We start from the raw sequence: 19,955 nt of genomic DNA on the forward strand, positions 1-19,955 counted from the left end.
AATTTAAAAGAACAAATTATGTAATGCCTACTCTCAGGCCAAAATAAAATTAAACTAAAGTTTAATTTATGTGATTCTAAAGTTTATATGGAAAGACAAAAGACTCAGAATAGCCAAAGTTGGAGGCCTGACACTACCCAACTTCAAGACTTACTCTAAAGCTACAGGAATCAAAACAGTGTGGTACTGGTGAAAGGAGAGACAAATCGATCAATGGGACAGAACAGAGAGCCCAGAAATAGACCCCATAAATACAGGCAATTGATCATTGACGGAGGAGCCAAGACAACACAATGTAGCAAAGATACGCTTTGCAATGGTGTTAGAACACCATTTATTAAAAAATAAATGAATCTAGATATAAAACTTACACCCTTCACAAAACTAACTCAAAACAAATCATAGACATCATATAAAATGCAGAATTATAAAACTCCTAGAAGATAACATAGGAGAAAACTTGGAAGACCTTGGGTAGGATGACGCTCTTTTACATACAGCGCCAAAGACCCGTTCCATCTAAGACATCATTGATCAGCATGACTATTAAAATTAAAGTGTAAAATTTAATGGTTTTTTTTTTTTTTAGTATATTCATAGGGTTGTGCAGCCACTCTAAGTTTAGGACATTTCCGTCACCCACACACACAAACCCTGTACTCACTGGCAGTCGCTCCTTTCTCTGCAGCCTGCACAGCTGCTAAGGTACTTCCTGTCTCTACAGATTTGCCTGTTCTGGATAGTTCACACAGATGGAATTATAGATGTGGTCTTTTGCAACTGACATCTTCCCCTCTGCATAATGTTTTCAAGGTTCATGCATGTTGCAGCATGTATTAGTACTTCATTCTTTTAGTTGCCGAGTAACATTCTATTGTATAGATATGACATTTTGTTTTTTCCATTCATCACTTGATGGACATTTGGGCTGGTTCCACTTTTTGCCAATTATGAATGAAGCTGCTGTGAATAGAACTCTATGTTTAACATTTTGAGAAACTGCCAACCTTTCTTCCATATTGGCTAATACACAAGAGTTTCAATTTCTCCACATTATCCAACACTTCAGTTTCCTTTTTTCTTTTTTATGATAGCCACCCTAATAGGTGCAAAGGGAACCTCACTGTGGTTTTGATGTGCATTTCCCTAACAGTTAGTGATGCCGGGAACCTTTCCATGTGCTTATTGGTTTTCTGTATATCTTTGGAGAAATGTCTATTCAAACCGTTGCTCATTTTTTGTTTTTAATACCACAAGATTTTATATTTCATTGAACAGAATACAGTTTTTAGATAAATATACTTTATTTGTTAGAGCAGTTTCAGGCTTATAGAAAATGGAGCAGATCGTATGGAGTTTCCCTAGATGCCCCCTCTGCTGAGTTTCCTTATTATTAACGTCTTGCACTGGTGCGGTACATTTGTAATAATTGGGAAACTAATACTAATACATCCTTATTGACTAGAGTCCGCAGTTTACGTCAAGGTGTACTCTTTGTGTTGCCAAGCTAAGTTTTTACAAATGCATGGTGTTGTGTCATCACCAGGACAACATCACACAGAGCAGTTTCACTGCCCTAAATTAAATCCCGTGTGCTGCACCCATTCGTCCCTCCCTCTCTCCTCCAGGCCCTTGGCAGCCACCAATCTGTTCACTCTCTACAATTTTGCCTATTTCAGCATAATAGATAGTTGGAATCTTGTAGTATGTAGCTTTTCAGACCAGATCCTTTAGTAAGCAATATGTATTTACATTTCCTCCACATCTTTTCTTGGTTTAATGGGTGATATTACCGCAGGGGTCTTCCCTCTTGGTATTCCCATTCCTAGACAGATTTTCTGTATCTTCTCTTTTTATTGCTGGATATTTCATTGTATGGATGTACCACAGTTTGTTTATTCATTCACCTTTTGAGGGACATTTTGGTTGCTTACGGTTTTTTGCAATTAGGAATAAAGTTGCTACGAACATTTGTGTGAAGGATTTCATGTGAGTGTAGTTTTCAGTTCATTTGGCTTAACACTTGGGAGTGTAATGACTGGACCATGTGCTAAGACTATATTTAGCCTTGTAAGAAAATGCCAAACTGTCTTTTAAAGTGACTGCATCATTTTGCATCTCCACCAACAAGGAATGAGAGTTCCTGTTGCCCCTCCACATTATTGTCGGCATTTGGTATTGTCAGGTTTTTTTGTTTGTTCATTTGTTGTAGCCATTCTAATCGGTTTTAGTGGCATCTCACTGTTCAAATTGATGGTTCCCTAATGACATACGATGTTGAGTACCATTTCATATGCTTACTTGATATCTCTATATCTTCTTTGGTGAGAGTTGCCTGCTCAGATCTTTTGCTCATTTCTAAATTGGGTTATTATTTCTTTATTACTGAGTTGCAAGAATTAATCATATATTCTCAATATTGATCAGTCCCTTATCAGATATATGATTTGCAAAATTGTTCTCTCATTCTATGGGTTGTCTTTTCAATTTTTTGATGTTAACATTTACAAGTGCAAAAGTTAATTTTGCGTAGTCAGATGGTTTTATCTCCTATCTTTTGTGGCCAGAGGGTGCAGGGGCAGAAACAAAAAGTCAGCAAGAAGAAAGGCAGTAGAAGCAGCAAGGAGAAGGCTGTGAAGAGCATTGGAACAAAGGCATGCGTGGAGCAGAGGAAGGAGCAAAGAGGACTTGAGTAAAGGGCGTACCTCTTGCTCCAGGAGTACCTGGCCAATGGTCCCAGGGTGGCTCCTGTCTGCTTTGTAGCCCAACCGATGTGCTGGCTGCTGCAGACTTGAGACGCTGGCAGTGGTCTTGCCTCTTGGTACTCCCATCCCTAGCTAGCTTTTCTGTATTTCTCTGAGAAGGGTACCATATATGTAAAAGTAGTTTTTGAGGTCCCTCTATAGCAAATACCAGGGTTCAATGTTCCTTAAGGGCAGGGACCCTATTTCATTTATCTTTCCATCTCTCAGCACCTAAAATCCGGCACACAGCCTTCCAATGAGTGTTAGTGCAGAGTGACAGGTGGGAGGCAAAGGATAGGGCCGGAGGGAGAGGTTATTTGTTAATTGCTGAGGATGCTTGAATGCAAGGAGTCTCGGGGAGTCCGGGCTAGGAAAAAAAGTTGTCTCTGATGACAAGGTGGAAAACTAAGTAATTTCTGACCCCACGGGATACAGGAGCTGATGGCTCCCAAAATAGATTGGGGGTCCCGAAAGAGCGAAGGAACCAAGCCGGAGTGACATCTGAGCTGCTTCTCAGAGGAGGGAGGAGAGGAGGAGAAAGGCGAGCGGGGGAGGCGGAGCCTCTCTGCGGCCTCGGCCAGTGGAGGTTCGCAAGCGTCTCCTCTTTCCCCTCCCTGTCGCCTCCACCTGGCTCCTCCCCGTGTTCGCCAAGCTCCCCTCCCCCCTTTCCCAAGGACAGTGTGCAAGAAAGCCGCGTTCGAGAAGAGCTAAAACAAAAAGGCAGGCAAGAGGGGCCCTTGGGTAACAAGTGGGGGGGAAAGCTGAGAGCGACGTGGAAATGAACGTTCTGAGAGGAGGCGGCGGGGAGAACGGAAAGGAGCAGCAGGGGAAAGAGGTTTTGTGGCATCAGAAACAGAAGCCTAGAGGGGGGATGGGTAGAGCAGTCGTGAGGAGCTCTGGCCGGTGGGCTCCTGTCCCTCGGCTTGCACGCGCAGCGCTGTTCTGGGAATTGGGGTTGCGTGGGTGGTGCTCGGACCTCGTTGCCCTTGGCTGCCCAGCTGCTGTCCTGGCGCCCATCCCATTCAAATCAGTGCACCTGTGACGCTGGCCTCTGCAATTTCACCCTTCCTCCCGCTTCTCCACACACGTGATTTTCTGTCTAGGTTTTAATGGGTCTTTATTTCTACCGTGTGTCCCTGTGGATCTGTCAAGGATGCTTATGTCCGAATCTGCGCGCATCTGTGCCCTGTGCCCGAGTAACTTAGGCAGCGGAAGAGTCCGAGCAGTTTTTTGCGATAAGCACTACTAGCCTTCTCCTTGTTACGGAGAGTGCTCGCCCTCACGAAGCCCCTGGGAGTGGAAGAAGCCTCCTCCAAGTGTGGGTTTCTGTCAGTGATGAGTTCCCAGAGTGAATGAGAAAGCAAAAACCCAGGGGAAAAGGGATCAGCATATTCATATGTTTTGCTCTTTTTCTTTCCAAATGTTTGCCTTCCATTTTGCACCGCCGCTGGAGTCTTTACTTTTTTGAAAACAGTGGCAATTTGGACAGGAACACTAGTGAAATGGGAGTGTCTCCATCCATGTGTGTTTCTGTTTCTTTCGGTATTTGGCACTACACGCTTTCGTAGGTCTTCTTTGCGTCTGTATGTGTTAGAAGTACAGAGAATATGAAGCTGATCTGTCTCTAAACACATTTATAATTTCCCATGTGTTTGCATGCATTTCCTGTTGTTCATCAGCTCACTAAAGCTTTCAACGAGTGTTGACTGGACTCCTTTAGGTTCACGGGCTCCGCCAGGCTCTGGTGGGCTGTGGGAGGGTTTTGGGGAATGGACGTGACCCCTTCCTGGGGGAGTTCTCGGTCCAGGTCCGGAAAATGACCTCAGCCATCATCTAGCCCAGGGGTCTGCAAACTTTTTTTGTAAAAGGCCAGATGGTAACTATTTTAAGTGTTGCAGGCCATGTGTCTCTGTTGCAATAGTCTACTTTTGTTGTAGCACAGAAGCAGCGGTAGATAATACATGAAAGAATGAGAGTGGTGTGAACACTGAAACTCAGTGTCATATACTTTTCACATGTCACGAAACTGTTTTTTCAACTGTTTAAAAATGTAAAAGCCTTTCTTTGTTTGCTGCCTATAAACGTAAGAAAGTCTGGATGTGGCCAATGGGCTGTAATTTGCTGACCCCTGATCTTATCAGACCTTCTTTTTAATACCTAATAAGCAGTTAAAATACTACATACAGTAGTAATAAGTGCTACATTGAATAATCTAGTTCCAGACAATACGTTTTTTGAGGAAATCCAATAAGAAGCCCTTTTTGACCTGCAGTAAACGAAGGCTTAATAGGTTCGATAGGGGAGTGCTAAGACTGGTCTTAAGTGATGGAGCAGGATATTGATCTATGGAAAAGGCCCACTGATCAATAAGAACTGGATAGCTTTCTGGGAAAGGAATGCAATGTGCTCAGGCACAGAAATGGGGAGGAGCAAAGTAATAATGTTAAGGTGACGCAAGCACAACTCATGGAAGTAAACACTGAAGCTCTAGGCAAGGGCTGGCTCATGGAAGCCTTGAACGCCAGCCCAAGAAGTTGGGACTCTGTCTGTCAGCACTGATTATATGGAGAATGTCTGGGAATCTTAATAATGCTGTGTGTGTATGTATATAGTCATAAGTGTCTCACTGCATGCATTTTATCAGCACGTATGTGGATCTGTGTGTTTATGTGACCTGTGTCTTCAGAAGCAGCAGCTACCCTTATTTCCCTAGATTCACAGTGAAAGCATGATCTCTGCTTAAGGGTCATCAGCTCCTGTATGTGTGAATGAATCCTTTTCACTGAGGCCTCAGGGCTCTATGACCTCCCCTCGAGGTTTATTGTGAGTCTCTAATGAAGAGGGGAAGGGAAACACAAAGAGAGAGGATAGCTATCGTGGTAGGCAGTTCATGTGGAAAGGCACAGTGAGGATAGAAGAGAGGGGTGGTAATATGAAGGGAGAATAATAGGATTTGGAAACTTTTGATTCTGAGATTAAGGAGGAAACAGATTTAAAAATAAAAGATTTTAGCCTGGATAACTGGGCGAGTGGTGATTCTGTTGGCATTTTATGGATGCAAAGTATGTCTGTGTGTTCCTTTGAGAGACAAGGATGGGACAGTGTTCACCGTCCATGTATATGTGACAATGATTTTGTGTTACTCTTCTCATTTGGTAGTGCATAGTGTGAGGGCCAAGGCCTGAAGACAAAGGATTGAGAGATGCTCGGGAGATGAAGGGCCTGAGAGGGACTAGAAAAGCCGTACAAAGTCCCTAACCATTCCTGAGCCTGACACTATTAACTTGCCTAAGCTCCAATGTGCCTTTAAACCTCAAACTCCAGTTCCAACTTAGCCCAGTTCCATAACACCCAGCCCTAACCTTAACCATGCCCAATCTGCCCTCGCTTTCCTACTTCCACTTTGCTGATTCTCATCTGATTCCTATCCTCTGCAACAGCCCTTCCCTTCATTAAAGGAAGGAATCCTTAAGGCTAACTTAACTTTCTCCTTTCTCATTTCTGTTCAGTCAGCCACCCTTCCCCTTGACCTTTGCTTAGTCTCCAAATAGGCCTCAATTGGAAGGATTAGCCAGGACTTTTGCAGTCTCAGGCTGATTACTGTGACATTTTAGCTTGTCACTCTGTGGGGGTGTGGCTCTCTTTTGGAAGAAGTTCAAGCTCTCAGGCTGCAAAGCCCAAACGTGGTACAGTGGGAGAGCCTGACTAAAGCAGCTCTGTGCAGTCCAACAGCCACTTCCCGTGCCCACGGCGCCTTGCTCCAGCTGTGTCTTAATCGACCATTATTTTGAATTCTAGAGTGGATCATGACCCATGAAGAGCATCATGCGGCTAAAACCCTGGGGATCGGCAAAGCCATCGCCGTGTTGACCTCCGGTGGAGATGCCCAAGGTGAGGAGAAGGGCCCTGCTTGGTTAGCAGTAGAAATCATGGCCTATAGGCCCCCTTGTGTCTTGACTCCCCTTAGCCTGTAGAATGAACCATCTTCCTTAATATCCTCCTGTTACAGATTCACACGGGAATCTTGAGCTTTCCTAAAAATCTGTCAGGTCTAGATCCTCAAGTGCTTTGAATTTTATTTTCTCTACTTTGATTTACCTACATCTTCACAAAACTTTCCAAATATCTCTGAAGATGTGGGTCCATTTTGGCCCTTTGATACCTAAAAGACTGGTGTTTTTTCAAAAAACATCAGAAAGAAAGGGACTGACAATATAAAATTATTGAGAAGGCAATAGGGGCACTCACTTCAAGTCCATTGGGAATGATGGGAAAGGGGGGAGACCCAGAATTGGTGGTTGGTGGGCTCCAGCTCCGGCTTCAGTATCAACTCTGATGTCTGCGGAATTCTTGCACTGACCGCCATCTGGCACCTTGCTCTTACAGCACGTGCCCTTCTAGTGGGCATGGTTCTGCTTCACTCTGTTTTCTCTGGCCTTGCCGACCGTTCCATCCCTTTAGCCCGTGAATGGCAGTTGTTCAGTGCAGATCTGTGGTGAGGGTGGACAGGTGGGCAGAGAGCCAGAGAGAACCCATTTCTAGGTTGTATCTAAGAAACCCAGGAGTCACCCCTGGCTGGTGTGGCTCAGTGGATTGAGTGCCAGCCTGTGAACCAAAGGGTCACTGGTTCAATTCCTGGTCAGGAGACATGTCTGAGTAGCGGGCCAGGTCCCCAGTAGGGGACACACAAGAGGCAACCACACATTGATTTTTCTCTCCCTCTCTTCCCCTCTCTAAAAATAAATAAATAAAATATTTTTTAAAAAAGAAACAAAAGAAACTCGGGGGTCAGAAAAATCAGGTATATGGAAAAATGAAGTGAGGGATGTGTGATTAATTTCACTTTTTTTCCTCCTTTGGTGATCTTGCATATTGTAATTTAATACATTGAAGAGAGGCAGAGTTTCTCTGAAAGGGGTACCAGGCCATAGAGACCGTGATAGGCAAGAGGGAGAGATTCCAGCTAGTCTCCCGTTGCCCTGTGCCACTCTCCCTGGGCTTCCCCAGACTGTTGTAGTAAACACCCATTTGGTGTAGGGCCCCGTTTCATATGTGATAAAGAAGGTGATTTCCTTTGGGAACTTACAGCTTAATGAGAAAAGATCCTATATTACTAGAATTCTTATGTAGGACACATAAATAACAATAATCAATGTGCCTTAAACCAAGTAGAATACACTTACATAATCAAATGATAGGCCCTGGTTGGACTAACCAGGGAAAACTTCACGGAGAAGATAGATTTCAAGAAACTGAACTCTTCATTCAGCTAAAGTGCTTAGAACAGTGCCTGGGCCATAGTAAGTACTTAATAACTGTATAGCTGATTAAATAAAAAGTGAATAATTGAAACCCTGGCTGGTGTAGCTCAGTGGATTGAGTGGGGGCCTGCGAACCAAGGGATCTCGGTTCGATTCCCAGTCAGGGCACATGCCTGGGTTGCAGGCCAGTTCCCGGCAGTGGACTCACGAGAGGCAACCATACATTGATATTTCTCTCCCTCTCTCCTTCCCTGCCCTTCTAAAGATAAATAAATAAATTTTTAAAAAGTGAATAATTGAGCATCTGCTATATACCAAGCAGGATGTTATTAAGCACTAAGGATACAGTAACGAAAAAGTCACACGTTGTCTTTGCTCTTATGGTCCTTCTTTTTTAAAAATGATTTTATTTATATTTAGAGAGAAGGGAAAGAATGGAGAAAGAGAAGGAGAGGTACATTGGTCAGTTGCCCTCTTGCGTACCTCCAACTGGGGACCCAGCACGCAACCCAGGCATGTGCCCCGACTGGGAATTAAACAGGCGACCTTCTGGTTTTCAGGCTGCCACTCAGTCCGCTGAGACACACCAGCCAGGGCTCTTAGGATCCTTCTTATTAGTATTTTAGTAAAGCTAGACTCTATGCATATTTTTAAACTAATGTTAATCTGATTATAATTGATATATATGTGAATAGGAGAATAGTGGAATGAGGAAGCTGAGGAAGGAGGGCACAAAGGCCCGAGTTTAGGAACAGCAGCCAGATGAGGGATACAGAGCCCTGGCTGAGGCTATAGAGACTGTTGACCTGGCTTCTGTCGCTTCTCTCTTCCCTGGTACGAATCCCTGGCCAATACTGACTTCTTCAATGTGAACTTTGAGAGTTGATCCTAAAACCTTGGTAGGATGGCCTGTAGAATTGGATTTTCAGATTATGGGAAGTGAGAACCTGCTAAAAAAATCCAAGTGGGCCACAGGGTGTTATGAAATAATGAAAAAGAAGAGCTTTCTGGAAAGGGAAAGAGGTTTACAAAAAAAAGGAAAAGAAAGGCTCGGGATTCAACTTGGGTCTAAGAGCAGCAGAGCCCTTCCAGCATCTGATCCTGAGCAGAGAGACCCTCTTATTTCGGAGATGACCATCACCTGCTCTAAGAGAAGGCTCATCTTCCATAGAGGCAGGGGCTCTTGACAAGCTGGTTTCTGCAGGGTCCACCTAGGACAAGGCCCATGGGATTCTATGACAGAATCAGTGTACCCACCGTAAGTCCACGTAACATCACAGGTGCATGGCAGTAGGGACCGAGAGTGGTAGAGGATGAACTTGTAGGGAGGCAAGGAAGCAAAGCAGGAAATGCAAAGTAGAGCTGAGAGGTCCCAACTGAAGGAGCAGTTTACATACAGGAGCAGCCTGCCCAGACAGAAGTTAATGGTGCCTACTTCTCCCAGGCAGAGAGCACAGAAATGTGTTTTCCCTGGAGGCCAGGCCCACGTGGGGAAGTGAGGTTGGGCTCCATAAAACCCATGGAAGCCACCGCTCTGTCATTCCCTGAGCCCTAGCAAAGCCAATAACCTCTTAAAGTAGAAGAGTGGCCAGGAGTGAGGCATCCCGAACTCAAAAGCTGGGCCGATGAGATACCAAATGCTAATCCCTTCCCAGTCCCAGTCCCTGTCCCTCTGTACTGTGCCACTTTGGGCCTTATGGAATCGGCACGTTCTGCAGGAAAGGAGCTCAGTCATCTGCTCTACCCTCTGTCTTCTGACAGGCAGCCCATTTGAAATGCGTGTTCACCCTATTTTACAGGTTTGCAGGAACAGGGGTCTATCACCTCTGACTGCTGTTTCGGGAGTTGTAATTTCCAATGACATATTCATCAGAAAGTATAGTTCAGATCTAACAAACATTTGTTCCTCATATGTGGAATTAAATAATTTTTTTCTTATTCAAAGTTTAGTTAAGGTAGGAAGGAACATTTTAGCACTCACTTTAAAAAAGACAGTGACCAAGTCGTTTATGTTTTTTTTCTGTCTCATCTCATAGAGAACATCACCCATAGTTCTCCCCAAAGCCTCTTTCCAACAGGATGTAATTGGAGACCCCAAATTATATGCCTCTGATGTTCTCCAGAGCCCCTCCTCGCTGTGCCCAGAATACACCCTGGATGGTACCTGTAATCTTATCCTTGTCCTGCTTCTAATATGTCAAACAGCTGCACACAGAGGGTTATTTTGGGCAACACGGAACAGCCAAGGAGAGCCTAGCCAGGACTGGCCTGGGGCCAGAATAGGCCAATGAGATTGGACAGGAGAGTCCAGAAAATTACTGGAAGACCCTGTCCATACGTCCCTATAAATCTGTGATTTCTAGGGAACTAGGAGTTTAAGACACAGATCCAGAGGCCTAAAGCGGGTCCTAAAACTTGATCTCTAGGAAAACACTCAGATACCCAATTTAGAGGCAGGCAGGATGGCCTCTAGAGGTTGGTAGGGGTGAGGTAAGAAGAAGGGAGGGAAGAAAAGGAGAAAGAATCTTCTTTTCTCCTGGGATCTTTCTCCTGCCCAGTGGATTTGGGTATTTTGTGCCCACCATCTGTTGTTTGCTTTGCCTTAAAACCTTTTAAGTCATTTCTTTTTCTTAAGTCGTTCTCCCCTGCTCAGCTCAAGAGCAGGAAACAGCATGCCAAGCTGTACATTTCAGAAAAATGTATTTTCTTTATTCCTTAAGATTACAAATTCACATCTCAGAACTCCAAGTAGCCAACAGAGAATCCCACAGACCTTGTGTAAGTCTAAAAAATAAACAGTAGTTTTGTATCTGTTGTGACCTTATTGAGTTAACTTCATCCTAAAGCACTGATGGCTCTGTGGTGACTCTGACCTTGTCCTTGTCGTCCACACAGGCTTTTCTTAAAGCTTCTGAGGAGCCCTCTCCCTTCACAGAGTCTTCAGTTTTGATTCCTTCAAGTCGAGGGTGTAAACTTAGACTTCTAGCCTTCATGGGGTTTGCCTCAGTGGTGTGACAAATGAGCTTTGAGATCAGTGCTCACCAATGACTCTTGTTGGCAAGCCAAACCTTGCAGTTCTTCTTTCAATTATCAAGAGCATTTGACACTGTTTCCACTTCTTAAAACTGTCCCCCAAGGCCTTGAAAACATTGGTAGGTCCTGGTCTCCTTCGTCTTTCTGGTTACTCCTTACAGTTTGCTTCGTGGAGTCCCCCTTCCTCTGCCCGTTCCTTCGATGTTGGTTTTCCTCAAGGCTCCATTCCTTGCCCTTTTCTCCTTCTGACTGCACGTGTTCTGAGACATTTCTTCCTAGTCCACATGGGTGACCCACAACAACTCAACTCAACATACCCAAGTATGAATGTGTCCTCTCCACCCCATCATCCCGAATCAAAATCTGCCTCTGCTCCGTTCACGACGCCACAGCTTTCCCCATTGTGAAAGTCAGCCTTGCGCGTTTCCCTCTTCCTCTCCAAAATTTCAAAACCTAATCACCCTGCCGATTAGATGTGGGTCCTGTTGCTTTTGTTTCCTGGGTGTCTCCCGTCCATGATCTTTTTTTTGTAAGGAACGTCACTGTCCCAGGATAAGACCACATCATTTTTTTTGTCTAGGCTACTGTCACCCGCTTCAGTCTGTCCTGGAACTGCTGGCAGAGTGATCTCTGATGTGTGGCTCTCCTCCTGTCCCTCTACTCTCAAAATTCTTCAATGATTCTCACTGTCTACAACTATTTTTCTTTTCTTTTTCTTTCTCTTTTTCTTCTTTTTGTCACAGACCCTTTTAAGAATCAAATGAAAGCTGTGGACCTTCTTTCAAAAGAAACGTCCAAGCCCATAAAACCATCACCCATGGATCCTCAGTCAAACACTGGCCTGCAGAACAACAACCAGACTTTCTCATGTGGTGTACGGGTGCCTGCCCGCATCACCGCTCACCGCTTCCTATCTTATGTTTTATTCTTTCTAAGGTTCTTGAAACTCACCTGCCGCAGCCCGCTGCGGTAGACGTGGATCACGAAGTGAGGCGAGGGACTAAAATAATGGAGAGGACCATAGCTCTGCTGGCATATGGCAACTTTATTCAAGCAACAGCTGTCTTAAATACAAACTGTTAATGCCTAAAGCAAGACTGCAGGGAACTAGAAACAATATTGTTTTTCAAAGTTAGTGCACTCCCTTAAGCTACCAAGGGCAAGAAGTTCTCATAACCATCTGGGAACATGACACCTGCGCCAGAGCCTTGTTATGTCCTTCAAGGCTGGGAACTAAAAGGTTAGGAAAGTGTCAAGGTACCCGCCGGCTCCAGGGACCAGAAACCAAGTTCGTCCACCATTTTCACAGTGGAGAACTCTGTCCTTGGCCCCCTTAAGGCCTGGCGGACCCCCACACTCACCTTCATTGGTTTCTTTCTCCCTGCCTAGAACACTTTTCCCCAGAATTGTCCATCTCACAAAAAGATGAAAAGGAAATTGCCCTTCAGGTCTCTGCACACAGGCTGTCTGTCTATATAGCCTTCCCAGGCTTCCTCCTGGCAGCTGAGATGCACCTTCTCCTTGCTCCCACTGCACAAATCTCCTTGGTAGGGATCCATGTTATTACCGTATTGTAATTCTTCACAGGCCGTGAAGAGCATTACCAAGCCCTTTGTCTCTGTAGGCCCAGATTCTGTGTCTGCCTCTGCCGTGTCCCCAGAGCTCACACAGTGCCAGGAACATGCTCAGAACTCACTATTCACGCAGTGAGTGAATGGCGCTTATTCCATGTAATTTGATTTGGAGCTATGGCCATGTAATACCAACGTTTGTCGGCCTAAAAAAACAAACCAAACAAACAAACAACAACCAGAAACAGACATTTTGGTCTTCTTGATTCTGTTCCTTTCTAGATAGCTTTGGATTATGCGATAGCTCGTGATGGATTTTAGCCTGGTGCTGCAGACTTTTCCCACCACTGGCTTCTCTGGTGCTCACAGATATGTGGCATTTCCTCAGATAGGGTCAAGGGCCATGTGAATCGATTTTAGATTGAAACAAAAGTATGTACTGGAATATCTGGAAGAATGGTTCCCAAGGACTTAACTTCTTATGGCACTATGATTCCTCAAATGTCACCATGAGTCCCCCCTCACATTATAAGCCAGAGAATCTCAGTTGTGTGGCACACATTGGAACATACTCCAACTGAAATGACACTAAAAAGCAGCGTGTTTGTGGAGACAGGTCACTTAGCCTCAGGGAGTCATAGCTTTGTCCCCAGAATCCGATCAAAGCTGAATGTGTGTCTAGATTCCGTGCAGAAGGCAAGGAAAAACCTAGTACAGCCACTGGGAGTATGAGGGCATAGCGTGGAGATCAGTAGTGTTTGTTTGGCCGTTTGGGGACTTGGATTCAAATCCGAGCTTTCTAGGAGTACCAGCTCTGTGACCTTGACCTCTTGGAACTTCAATTTCCAAAATTCTGGGAAGTGGGGGTAACTCCAGGATTATAGATAGAATTAATTGAGGTGATTTTTGATAAGCACTTAGAAATGGCTAACGCAATAAGCATTCAAGATTATTATTCCCCAGATTGCCCTGGCAAGGAAAGGTCTTAGGAAAGACAGGCTTTGGGGGGATGTCTGGAGGTATATTAACATTGAATGCAGTAATTCAGTGTTAATGGGGGGGGGGACAGAAGGCTTGAATGAAAGGTGTATTCTAGATTCAGAGGAGAGCCTAGGAAAAGGACGGTCTCGTGTCTTGGATTCCAGGGCTGCTTTTCTTAGGAGCAACCTCTTTTTAACTTTTTTCTTCCCTCTTTGCAGGAATGAATGCTGCTGTCAGGGCTGTGGTCCGAGTTGGTATCTTTACTGGTGCCCGTGTCTTCTTTGTCCATGAGGTTGGTCTCTGCTTTGTTCTCCATTTCTCCCTCTTGTACATTTAACCTGCCCCAACCCTTTCCCCACGTTCTCTTTCCTTACCTTCCGGTTGCACTACTCTGTCTGATTTGTCTTGGCTGTCTGTCTACATGGCCCCTCCTCCCAACTCTTGGCTTCAGTAATGATGGTAGGACCCAGGAATCTGTGGATTGGGTCTTCATGTTGCCTCAGTTTAAAGGAAGAAGGAACTGGGAAGAGTATATCCCGCCTTCTCCCACCAAACTGATATGTAGCTCCCTCGCCCCACCCCACAAATATATAAGTCCTGAGGACAAAGAGACTGAGCGCCTGTGCCTTTCTCACCCACCCCCCGCTAGGCCCATTCTCTTCCATGAGAATGCATCACCAATACACTTTGCTTACATGCTAATAGGCTTGCTAAACCGTAACTCTTTACTGCACCGGCAAGAGAACCTGAGTCTCCCACACTACTTCCACCTTCCCCAAAACATAGAGAGAAGCTGCAATGAGTTAGTATTTCACAGCAAATTGAGTACATCCAGAGAAAGAGCCTTGGGAAGAAAGAGTCTCACTAGATTTCTGTAGTTTGCCTAACTTTCTGAGGTTCTAATTCCTCTTTGTTTCCTCTTGTTCCTTGTTCCCTCTTCTTTAGGTAAGGTCTAGCTCTTTTTCTTCTCTTAAATTTTATAGTCTCTTGTCTTTTCAAGTCACACTCCTCTCCCTTGCTCCAGTATCCTTTTCTTTTCTTTGTTGTTGCCAAAACTGTTACCTAGCTCCCGTAGGAAATAGATGAAAGAAAATGGGATGAGCCAAGAGCCAGAGGAATTAAGATTACATATTAGGAAGCACATCAAGAATGGGAGAAACTAGAAGAGGGTATTGAAAAAGGTAGCTTCCCCTTCTTTGGACCATGGTAAATATTGTAGTCTCACAAGTACCCAGGAATCTGATGGGAGCAAGTAACTTGATTCTCCATGAACCTCTTCCCAGGGATCCTGCCTTGATCCTGGGAGTTTAGGAGGAAGCCTAGCAGAGACTGAATGGGTATAATGTGCCCCACAGGGTTATCAAGGCCTGGTGGATGGTGGAGAGCACATCAGGGAAGCCACCTGGGAGAGCGTTTCGATGATGCTTCAGCTGGTGAGTTCTGGGGGACACCGGACCCATGTTTATGTTGTCCTTATCCCAACATGGGACACCGGACCCATGTTTATGTTGTCCTTATGTTGTCCTTATCCCATTTGGGCTCATGGTTTTCCAAATGTCCTGCCATATGGTTTGATGGGAAGGGACTCGGTGACAAGGCAGGGGCTGTGTTTGCCCTTTATTCTTTGCATTTGAAAATATCAGTCTGGCTTCCTGGAGCAGGATAGGGAGTGGGGGTGTGATCACAGGACAGTTTGCTCTTTATATAAAGGTCATAGACATGTCTTGGGAAACTAGAGTGTAAGCGAGTCCTGCTCTGGGGTCACGGGGAAGGTCTGGCCCTGAAAATAACCTTAGCAGAGGACTGGAGCCAGAGCCAGAAGTAGAGCTGAAATATGCCAGTCCTCATGTGATGGTAATGAGGCGACCTGAAACCAGGCCGTGTAAGGGAGAGAAAAAACCCAGAGAGCCTTTCGGAGTTAAAAAACAAAACTAAACTAAATATACCTTGATCATAGCCATCCCCTTCTGCCAAATTCTTTAAGTCATTATATACATGTTTTCTGATTTACTGAAAAATCTACAAATTACAAAAATTGGCACCCCCAAAGTCCTGAATGTCAGGAAGTTATATGAGTTTTAAAAATAAGTGTACTTACTGCCCTGACCAGTGTGGCTCAGTTCGCCGGACGTCATTCCACAAAGCGACAGGTTGCTGGTTCAATTCCCAATCGAGGCACGTGCCTGGGTTGTGGGTTCAGCCCCCCCATCAGCACACACATGAGAGAGGCAACCAATTGATGCTTCTCTCTTGGATTGATGTTTCTCTCCCTCTCTTCCACCCTCTCTAAAAATAAGTAAATAAAATATTTTTAAAAAAAAATTTTTAAAAAGAAAGAAAAGAAGCATACTTACCTCTCTTGGGGTATCTATAAGCCCCTGGAAATTTAAGGCTTTCTATAACCAAAGCTGTTTTTCCAGTGAATACCTGGATTTTATGGCTCTTGCCACTAGTGTCACAGATTCCAGGGAGCAAAGGGGAAAGATTGGCACGCTTGGCTGCAATTAGACATCACAGTGTGGTGCAGAGGGAAAAACACCACGGGCACATCACCGTGAGCACAGTCCAATAACGTCAGGCCAGCAGGGGTATTGCCAAAAATTGAAGTCGCTGCTACTTCTTACACTTTTTAAAAAAAATATGAAAGGTGGCCCTGGCTGGTGTAGCTCAGTGGATTGAGTGCGGGCCTGCAAACCACACGATTGAGGTTCGATTCCCAGTCAGGGCACATGCCTGGGTTGCAGGCCAGTTCCCAGCAGGGAACTCATGAGAGGCAACCATACATTGATATTTCTCTCCTTCTCTCCTTCCTTTCATCTCTAAAGATAAATAAATTAAATTAAAAAAATATTATTTCCCTCAAAAATAAAATTAAATTAAATTAAAAAATGTGAAAGGTGGGGATTATTTTAACAGCCAATAGGGATGTATGAATTCCCTTGTTCTCTTTGATCTTCAAGGAGATGGGTCGATCTTCACAGCCTTCCAAGACATGTAGCAGAAACAGGAAAGATGCTGGGACTTCCCAGCAGCATTATGTCCCTTTCCTTTAGACGTGAAAATGACTTCTAAAGATGTCAGGAAATTCACTAGGGAGCCTCGTGGTTATGTCCATCTGTGACACTGTTGGAATAGGGGACATCTTAGCATGTTGGGCCCAAATATGGCTGTGTCGGCTGGTCAGCTGACTTCCACCTCTTCCTCCAAGGGAGGCACAGTGATTGGAAGTGCCCGGTGCAAGGACTTTCGGGAACGAGAGGGACGACTCCGAGCTGCCCACAACCTGGTGAAGCGTGGGATCACCAACCTGTGTGTCATTGGGGGAGATGGCAGCCTCACTGGAGCCGACACCTTCCGTTCTGAGTGGAGTAACTTGTTGAGTGACCTCCAGAAAGCGGGTGAGACACTGTTCTCATCAGTATTGTTTGCATTCTCGCACGCACACTCCTTACCTCCCATTGGAGAAAGCCGTTACCCTGCTTTTCCTGCCACTGCTTACAATTCCCACTGGCTACGTTCCCTGTCCATCTGGTTTCCTGCTCTTCGGCCTGCCTGGCACCTCACCCAGGTGCTTTCCATTGTCAGGTAAGATCACAGCTGAGGAGGCTAAAAAGTCTAGCTACCTGAACATCGTGGGCCTGGTTGGCTCCATTGACAATGACTTTTGTGGCACCGACATGACCATTGGCACGGACTCTGCCCTGCACCGGATCATAGAGATTGTAGATGCCATTACCACAACTGCTCAGAGGTAAGGGTACTGGGGCTGGCTGCGTGGGAGCCAGACAAGCTAAAGAGCTACGGGCTGGAGCAGATTAAAGTGTTTCAGCTACGGTAGTGGTAATGACTAGTTTTCTGAGGCTGGAACCCATTTTTAACTAGAAATTATCCTACGGCACTGAAATTACACTGTTCATGAAATGCTGTAAGATTTGCCTCTTGACACTGTCTAGCCCACTGCCCAAACATGTAGCTCTGAGGTCTTTAATAACTCTGGGCCGCCCAAGTGATGAGGGTTCAGACTGAGGCGAATCCAAAGAGCCCAGAACCCAAGCCACCTTTCCAACCTCATGGTAGAGATAGCAGAGGCCCTTACCGCTGCTGTTTGGAGGTTAGGGGTCTTGGAGGCCATGTGGGAGAATGGGAGGGTGAGAGCGTGACAGTTTACCCCAGGGGAACCCTGGAGGATTTCAGGTGAGCCGAGTCATCTCTTCACTTCTGTTCCCCTTCTTTCCTTCTCTTCCCGGGCCCCACCCCTTGCTGGAGCAGAGCCTCAGACCTGACACCTCTCACTGCTGCGCTTTCCCAGACCTGGGAAAGACACCCTGTGGCTAAGGTGTTGCTCCTAGGCCCCCTGCTCCCTTGGGAACCTGCTAAAAGGCCTAGGAGCATGAATCCATCTCTCAGAGAGGTTACTCAGCCTAAATAGGGCTGGCAGCTTGACTTTGCCATAGGGACTCTTGGACTGTGTAAAGTGTCTGTCTCTTGCAGCCACCAGAGGACGTTTGTGCTGGAAGTGATGGGCCGGCATTGTGGGTAAGTCCCCATCTTAACCCATTTGTTCTGTGGCCCCTTTGCTATTCCCCGAAGAGTACAGAGAGGTCTCCCAGGGGTAGCAGACCTGGAGGTGCACATGGTTCTCTTGTGCACTCCACTCCACTTCCCATACAGAACTGCGTGCACCTGTGTGCACACGTGTGTGCGTGTACAGGCACACAGGCAGTGTGAAGGGGCATGTGGGGCTCTGAGACTGGAAGCCACTTTGGGAGGTGAGCATGAATAGAAAGTGCTCTTCAGGGACAGACCCTCCTTTAGAAGCTGTCTCGAGGGTGCTCTTACTCTCACCCCAAGCAAGGGACTGAGGGTCCTCGGTCCTCTCACCGACTATGGGACTGGCAAACTTGTTGGACCCTGGTGAGGCTATTGGTGGAGTGTAGCTACTAGTGTGATGCTTCTGGTTCTCATCTCAGATACCTGGCCCTTGTCACCTCTCTCTCCTGTGGCGCCGACTGGGTCTTTATTCCTGAATGTCCACCAGACGATGACTGGGAGGAACACCTTTGTCGCCGGCTCAGCGAGGTACTGGCACTTTTTTTTTTTGCCTCACCCCGTTTCACTGATGATGCATTTCCCCATCCACCGGTTCATCCCACTGACCGTTTCCCTCTTTGCCTGCTTGACCAGACAAGGACCCGCGGCTCTCGGCTCAACATCATCATTGTGGCTGAGGGGGCGATTGACAAGGACGGGAAGCCAATCACCTCCGAAGATGTCAAGAATGTTAGTATGAAGTCAGAGAGGTCTTGAACACCGTGCTCACCCCCGCCCCTTCCCTGGGGGTTTCTGGGTCTCCCTTTAGTCCTTCCACATGTCCCTCTCTGGGTGTCCTGCTCCTCATTTCCTCCCACCCAGGACCCTTCACAAGATAAGAAGCTAAGTTCCCCATCTTTATCTACATCTCTGTTTTCACTCTTGACTCTGTATGTCCCTTTCTCTGTTCCTCTCTTGGTGTCTCTTCAGCTGGTGGTAAAGCGTCTGGGATATGACACCCGGGTCACTGTCCTGGGGCACGTGCAGCGGGGTGGGACACCGTCAGCCTTTGACCGGATCCTGGTGAGTCACGGGCCTTGGAGCCCCTCCTTCCCCCATAGGACTTCACCAGCACAGGAGCTTAGACCTCTGGGCTGCAGCAGCCTCCACCCAGCTCCACTCAGGAGCTCTCTTCTGTTGCCAAAAATGACAGGAAACTATGTGCTCCCCCAGTGGTAGGATCTAGTATCGCAGCTCTGAGCATTAGTGAAGTTGTTAAGATCTCATCTCAGACACACAGTTTGAACCCTCTCACCCTACTTTGGTTGGAAGAGACGGGCGACATTCTTCCCTGTTTTATCAGTAAGAAGGGAATGTTATTAAGCCTCAGTGATCCCCTCGACTACCCGAGCTGACGTGGTTCTCTGGGATGAGGCAGAATCCTTGGGGTGTACGGCGAGAGGATGGAGAGTCATGGAGCTTTGGGTGAAACCTGGGTAGGGAGGTGGAGCCAGTAAGTTCTGGGCTACAGTCCTGAGATGTGGAACTCGCCCCCGTGAGCAGCAAAGGGCTCTGAGCGCCTGCTTCCCCAGGCCAGGCCGAGATGGGGAGGCCTGGGCCACACCGTCTTTGCTGCTTGGCTTCCTGCAGGGCAGCAGGATGGGTGTGGAAGCGGTGATGGCACTGCTGGAGGGGACCCCAGACACCCCGGCCTGTGTGGTGAGCCTCTCCGGCAACCAGGCTGTGCGCCTGCCTCTTATGGAGTGTGTCCAGGTGGTGAGTACTGACCCAGTGCCCCTTCCTAACGGCTCCAAACTGTCTCTGAGCTGGAGCTT

General features: G+C 46.3%; 1 protein-coding gene across 3 annotated transcripts in view; it reads left to right on the forward strand.

The window, feature by feature from the left end:
- The window catches only part of PFKM (phosphofructokinase, muscle), a 37,427-nt gene that overhangs the window by 8,340 nt on the left and 9,132 nt on the right, over positions 1–19,955 (forward strand). For 2 of the 3 annotated variants that reach the window (XM_037061139.1, XM_037061137.1), the window contains exons 2-11: positions 6,543–6,635; positions 13,809–13,882; positions 14,946–15,023; positions 16,799–16,988; positions 17,176–17,341; positions 18,082–18,126; positions 18,561–18,669; positions 18,775–18,870; positions 19,111–19,203; positions 19,771–19,896. In XM_037061139.1, the coding sequence (XP_036917034.1) occupies positions 6,551–6,635; positions 13,809–13,882; positions 14,946–15,023; positions 16,799–16,988; positions 17,176–17,341; positions 18,082–18,126; positions 18,561–18,669; positions 18,775–18,870; positions 19,111–19,203; positions 19,771–19,896 (1,062 nt within the window). In that variant the 5' untranslated portion in view covers positions 6,543–6,550. Of the gene's footprint in view, positions 1–3,350; positions 3,465–6,542; positions 6,636–13,808; positions 13,883–14,945; positions 15,024–16,798; positions 16,989–17,175; positions 17,342–18,081; positions 18,127–18,560; positions 18,670–18,774; positions 18,871–19,110; positions 19,204–19,770; positions 19,897–19,955 lie in introns of those variants that run through there. The other variant, XM_037061138.1, reaches the window with a different exon arrangement.

The sequence above is a fragment of the Sturnira hondurensis genome, unplaced genomic scaffold, assembly GCF_014824575.4.
Source record: "Sturnira hondurensis isolate 20B ecotype Veracruz unplaced genomic scaffold, ASM1482457v3 Scaffold0013190, whole genome shotgun sequence".
NCBI lineage: Eukaryota > Metazoa > Chordata > Mammalia > Chiroptera > Phyllostomidae > Sturnira > Sturnira hondurensis.